Below are 7,029 nucleotides of genomic sequence, written 5' to 3'. Positions count from 1 at the left end.
TGTACCAAAATTTCAAAGTTATGTTGAAAAAGGAGGATTATATTTTTATAATAACAATAGGAGTCCAATCTAAATAAAAACCAATAATTAATTTTAACTGGCCGGGACAAAGCCCATAACGAGCCCAATATGACTCCCGTCGGCCAAACCGACGCGTTAACGGGTCGGATCTCCACTAACCTCCTTCCTTCAAAACAGCTAAAAATCCATATGAAAGCGATTCTCTCGCGCGGTATAAAAACCCAATAACGGTAAAACTCCAACCATAGAACCTCCGCCTCCTCCTCATCCTCTCTCTCTCTCTCTCTCTCTCTCTCTCTCTCTCTCTCTCTCTCGCATCCCTCTCTCTCTCTCTCTCTCTCTCTCTCTCTCTCTCTCCCTCTCTCTCTCCCTCTCTCTCTCTCTCTCTCTCTCTCTCTCTAAAATCCTTCATTAATAATGGGTGGAAAAAACCCACCACCACCACCATCATCATCAATCTCAAATCATGGGTTCTCTACTCTCCTCCTCCTGTCTCTCGTTCTTCTCTCTCTCCTCCTTATAACCATTACGACTCCATCGAGAGCCCCGTTGGAGTCGCCGGGGACATTGTCGAATGAGGGCTGCGATTACTCGAGAGGGAAATGGGTCTGGGACGAGGAGAGCGTTATCGGATCCTATTCGGAGGAGTGCCCGTTTCTGGACCCGGGTTTTCAGTGCGTTAGGAACGGGAGGAATGATACCGGGTACAGGTATTGGAGGTGGCAGCCTCACGGCTGTGATTTGCCTAGGTATTTTAATTTTTTTTTTATTATAATTAGTTATGTTTATGTTTTGTTAATTTTTTTGTGATTATTTGTAAGTAAATGCACCAAAAGTCTAGTTATGTATTTCATACGGATTTTTTTTTTCTTCTGTAGTTTGAAATCTAATTGTACGTGTTATTTGCTATTGAAACTTTCGCTAGTTTGTTACGGAAACTTCGACCGAGATTCCCTTTTACCAGAAAAAACTTCCAAAATATATAACATTTTCATTTAATTTATGCTTTGGTAGTTTTTGTAGTGAGACCTTGAAGGACGTATAATAAAAGATGTTCTCATGGTTATCATTATTCATTATTTAACCAAAAAGAAAGACACTGAAATATTAATAAAGCACGGAAAGCTTCGACTACTATGTATAACTCCATGTATATTGGGTAAATTTTTTGGTACTCAAGTGTAATAAAACTGAATTTGGGATGTCATATTTACTAAAATGTGTTATAAAATAAAACTCCCAGAAAAAAAGTTGACTTTTAGAATGTTTTCATTAATTTTGTCAAGATAACACTTTGACGTGCCCACCACCTGATTAGTTAGTTAGTAGCGTGGGAGGGCGGCAGGGAATATAAAATTAAAATTAAAATTGTGGATAAAGTAAGATCTTAGTGGATCCCTTTTTTTGTTATATATGCAACTTAATTCAGGGTGGAAATCTAAATGTCAACGAAGTTTTCGCTTATCTCAGATTAATTTAGGATCACTTCAAAAGCTCAAAGTCACTTTTGAGAAATTTAACGAGTTATCCAGCTAGCTTGGGACCACCACTCCCCTATAAATTATAAATTAAGGAAAATTTAACCAATCCAAATAACTTTAGAGTTGGCCTCAATACTATATAGGGAAAAATGCTTCCAGCCCCCAAAACTAATGAAAACAAGCTTCCCCCTCCCAAGACTTTTTCAACGCTCTCAAAACCCCCAAATTCGTAACAAATATGCACTGAGCCCCCAAAACACAAAGACCAAGAGTATTAAAATTTGAAGACCATAATACCCTTTCTCTCTCTTTTTCTTTCTTTATCTGTGATGATTTGAAAGGGTTCCTCCGTCCCTTTCCCCGATGGCGGCCGTCATCATGTCCCTCAGCAGGGTCCCCACCTCCGCGATGAGATTGCCCCCTCTGCCGTCAACCTCGCCGTCACGAGCATCGCCCCGCGCACCGGTATCCTCCCAGGATCCACATCAGCCTCCCCAACCTGGGCCCCACCATAGTAAAGCTGGAGAGAACGAAGCATAGTTAGGGTTTTTGATGAGGAGGTCGAGGGTCATGTTGAGCTCCACGCGGATGGCCGGGAACGTGACACGTGGAGAGACGCCGGTGACGGCGAGGATGAGCAGGAGGAGGTGATGAGCAAGAGGAGGATGACGAAGTTTACGGCGGCGGTCGTGGTGCATGTGCGTCGGATTTTCAAAACCTGGATTTTGTTTTAGGTGGTGGGCACTTGCTGTGATTTCGTGGCTTCCTCGGTTCGTTTTGAGATTGAGGAGGTGCAAGAAGGAAGTGGGTCATGTTAGTGATTTTAATATTTTTTTTATTTTTTGAAGGGTTAATTGAGGAGGTGGAAGAAGGAAGTGGGTCCTGTTAGTGATTTTAATCTTGTTTTTTTTGTTTTTTGAAGGGTTAATTGTTGGTAATTTTCTTTTTTCTTACTGATTTTTTGTAAGATTCGGAAACATATATAACAATATATTTTTAGAAAATGAATATTTCACTTTTAATTTTTAGGGAAATTATAATAATATTTCACTTTTAATGAGATTTTCAAAAGCCAAGTGATTTACGCGTTGGTTGTGAAGGTTACGCGTCGCTTGTTAAGGTTACGTGTTGCTTGTTAAGGTTACGTGTTGGTTGTTAAGGTTACGGGTTGCTTGTTATGGTTACGGGTTGATTGTTAAGAAATTTTTGCATGGAACTGATGATGGCTACGATATTCTACAAACCTTATTCCGGGTTACGGGTAACCTTATTGCTAAGAGCCTAAGAGCCTTGTTGCCAAGGTTACGTGTTTGTTGTTTAGATTACGGGTTTGTTGTTAATGTTACGGGTTTGGTTGTCAAGGTTACGGGTTGATTGTCAAGGTTAATTTCACAATAAACATGTAACATTAACAACAAACGCGTAACCTTGACAACAAACCCGTAACCTTGACAACAAACGCGTAACCTTAACAACGAATATTCTAATTAGTTGTAAAATTAACCTTAACAACAAACCCGTAACCTTGACAACAAACGCATAACCTTAACAACCAACCATTATTCTTAACAACGAATATTCTAATTAGTTGTGAAATTAACCTTGACAACAAACCCGTAACATTGACAACAAACGCGTAACCTTAACAACCAACCCTTATCCTTAACAACAAATATTCTAATTAGTTGTGAAATTAACCTTGACAACAAACCCGTAACCTTGACAACAAACGCGTAACCTTAACAACCAACCCTTATCCTTAACAACGAATATTCTAATTAGTTGTGAAATTAACCTTGACAACAAGCCCGTAACATTGACAACAAATGCGTAACATTAACAACCAATCATTATCCTTAACAACGAATATTCTAATTAGTTGTGAAATTAACCTTGACAACAAACCCGTAACCTTGACAACAAACGCGTAACCTTAACAACAAAAGTGTAATCTTAACAACCAAAATATATATACATATAAATCCCAACGTGTAACCTTAACAACAAACACGTAACCTTAACAACAAATCCGTAACCTTAACAACCGACCACTAATCTTAACAACCGACGACAAACCTTAACAAAACACAATAGGAGACAAATAATCAAACTTCAGGCTTAACATAGATTCTATTTATGCCATAAAGGAAAACATATCTCAATACTAAAACCTCACACACGCATAAATTAATTCGCATCCATCAAAGAACACCAACAACAAACTACAACCCACAATCAAAGATACTCTTTTTTTATTCCCACATACAATAACACTATTATTTAGTAAAAACAACCTGAAGCAAAGAAACAAGACAAATGCTACCTAAGTGGTGAGGATGGGGGGCATGTAATCAGACTTGGTTCAAATAACACGAGCCTTTGTATCGGGGAAAAACTCCGTCCTTGGGAGCTCTGTAACAACTCCTTCACTGCTTACTCCAATGGGATAGCTAAGTAAATGTCCAGGGAGATCGCGTTCCTGAGAGTAGAGATCCCAGTATTTGTCAGCGATACGCTTCACTTTCTGTACAAACTCGACGCTCTCTAGATGGAGGAAGAAATCAGATCGTCAATGCCGGGGAGACGGACTGCTCGATGATGGCGACGTTGATGTCGGGGTTCTTGGAGAGCTCGTAGGCGCAGGAGAGGCCGACGGATTCGCCGCCACCGCCACCGCCGCCGCCGCCGACGGTGTTAGCGTAGGTGATTATGTCGGACATGTAGCGGCGGGTCATCTCGCGGGAGACGATGGATTCTTTGATGGGGCGGAAGCAGATGGAGGAGAGGTCGTAGGATGTGGAGATTTGGGGGCGGAGGATGACAATGATAGGGAGGAGAAAGATTGGGTTTTGAAGGCGGAGATGAGCTTGAGGCCATGGAAGGAGGAGAAAGAGAGGAGGTTGCGGTGGTTAGGTTTGGAGAGGAAGGAGGATGTGACAATGGAGGGTATTATGGTCTTCACGTATCTTAATTTCTTGGGTTTTGTGTTTTGGGGGCTCAGAGAACACAGAGTTTACTTTTGGGGGTAAAACACACGTTGAAAAAGTCTTGGGAGGGGGAAGCTTGTTTTCATTAGTTTTGGGGGCTGGAAGCATTTTTCCCTACTATATAACTTTAGATTTCACTGTAATAGTGTAATGTGCTCATTTATGCTTGACAAGGTAACTTTTTGTCTTTGGCCCATGAATTTTTCCCCCATACTTAATTTATGGCCCTATTTGCCAAAGGGTTAAAGGGAGAAGAGTTAAAGAGAATGGTTAATGTACTTAGTCCATTCGATAATTTAAAGGGCTAAATTATTAACCCGTTAAATAAGTTTTATTTTAGCATTTTTGATCAGTTTTAGTGTCTGGGAATAACAATGATTTTGAATATTTTCTTTATAATTAGAAGGGTTAACTCTTAATCTTTCTAAACATGAGTATTAGTAAACCCCTCGTTTTGAGGGGTTAACTCATTTTAATCATTGTATAGATTTTTTTATCTTTGGCGGGTTAAGAAGTTGTTAAGTCTTCTTAACCCCTCACTTAACCCTTTGCCAAACGGTACCTATGAAAAGAAAACTAATAAAAAAAACCTTTAACATGTGTTAAACTCGAAATGCCACCTCCATACCCTTAAAGCTTAACAAAAATTCTTCACTTTTCCTACAAAATTCTTTCAAATTAGGAGAGTCTATGAATCGTTGACCTCGACATTGAAACTTAATTAACGAATTATTTTTTTTTTCCTTTTGCGTTGACCCCAGATTCAACGCTACGAAGATGCTAGAAAAGAGCAGGAACAAGAGGATAGCCTTCGTGGGCGACTCAATAGGAAGAAACCAGTGGGAGTCCCTACTGTGCATGCTCTCATCAGCGCCGACCAAGAACGAGTCCTCCATCTACGAAACCAGCGGGAGCCCGATCACGAAGCACAAGGGGTTCCTCTCCATCAAGTTCGGTGACTTCAATCTGACCGTCGAATACTACAGGTGTCCGTTCCTCGTCGTGGTCGGTCGCCCCCCTTCGGGTTCGCCCCGAGAAGTTCGGAGGGCTATCCGCGTGGACACGCCTCAGTGGATGTCCCAAAAATGGAAGGGAGCTGACGTGGTTATTTTCAACACTGGGCATTGGTGGACGGATGACAAGACGATCAAACAGTACGCGTCATAACTCTCAGGGCTAAAACATAAGGATTGGGATCCTCTACTAAGTTATAGTGTCTCCTAATATCTCCTAATGCATCTCCACCTTTCATTGCATAGTACATCATCGTATTTTGTACTTATGCACGAAATGAAAGGTGGAGATACATTAGGAGATATTAAGGAGCTACTATGCCTTAGCAGAGGATCCCAATCCAAAACATAACATGCTCGTGTTTCTATTTTTTTTAGCATACAAATTTTCTACTATAGCGGCAATTAATGAGTTTTTTCTGTTAAGTATGTGTTTATTTTCAACTAAACCGGTTTCGTTTTGGACCAGAGGAGAGGGTGGTCCAAGACAAAGCCAGCTTTAAAGGTCAAATTTAGCATTAGTAAAACTGGAGTAACGTTGGCCTAGTTTCACCCAAACATAAAGTTACTCAAAACAAACCAGTTCCAGCCCTAGCTTATTTGAACTTCTACAGAAATCAGTTATTTACTACGATGATGAGTAGGTAGACGCCTATAGTACAGATGACGCACGTGCAAACTTATTAATAAATTAAAGGTAATGGTTTTTAATTAGATTACCGATTTGATGATTTTGTTAATTAATTTATACAGGGGGAAATACTTTCAGGTCGGTGAAGCTTTGAACAGGACTCTGGACGTTAGAGAAGCATTTCAAGAGATGATTAAGACGATGAGAGACTGGGCTTTGAGTAACATGCAGCTGGAAAGCAGTTTTCTCTTCTTCAGGAGCTATTCTCCATCGCATTTTAGGTGAGAGAAAGTCAATATATATATATATATATATATAGATCCATAAATAATAACTATAAATAAAATTTACAGAACTACTATAAACCATGAAGACCTTTTACAGAAATTATTTACATATTTTTACAGAACTACAACATTAATCAAGTCTTCGTGTTGCACGTCCCACAGGAACGGAGACTGGGACAGCGGAGGAACGTGCGACGCCTGGGTTGCACCAGAAGCCGACGATGCCGAACTCTCGCCTGATCCATGGTACAACGGGGTCATGTACGAAACTATAAAAACAATGAGGGGTCACGGAAGAAATGTGCATTTTCTCAATGTTACGCATCTCACAAATTTTAGAAGAGATGCGCATTGTTCGAGCCATAGGGAGCCAGGGACCCCTGTCGATGCTCCTCATGATTGTAGCCATTGGTGTTTGCCCGGAGTCCCAGACACTTGGAATACTCTTTTGTATGCGTCTTTGTTGGCTAATGGTTACGGTGATAGGACACATATCTGATTGGTGTAATTAATAGATTGCAACTAACCCTTAGACTATCTCCAGCAGGAGTCGAAATTTTAACATTCTCTCTCCTGCCACATCATTTTATTCCCCCTCCACATAATTCA

General features: G+C 40.4%; 1 protein-coding gene across 1 annotated transcript; it reads left to right on the top strand.

Annotated features, from left to right (window-relative positions):
• LOC109824712 (protein trichome birefringence-like 9) lies at nucleotides 397-7,029 on the top strand. The gene is made up of 4 exons (XM_020391351.1): nucleotides 397-770; nucleotides 5,251-5,643; nucleotides 6,256-6,414; nucleotides 6,583-7,029. The coding sequence occupies exons 1-4, from the start codon at nucleotides 439-441 to the stop codon at nucleotides 6,917-6,919; spliced, it is 1,221 nt and encodes a 406-aa protein (XP_020246940.1). The 5' UTR covers nucleotides 397-438; the 3' UTR covers nucleotides 6,920-7,029.

The sequence above is a fragment of the Asparagus officinalis genome, chromosome 9, assembly GCF_001876935.1.
Source record: "Asparagus officinalis chromosome 9, Aspof.V1, whole genome shotgun sequence".
Taxonomy (NCBI): Eukaryota; Viridiplantae; Streptophyta; class Magnoliopsida; order Asparagales; family Asparagaceae; genus Asparagus; species Asparagus officinalis.
The sequence above is the reverse complement of the archived record's forward strand: the minus strand, read 5'-3'. Positions and strand labels throughout refer to the sequence as shown.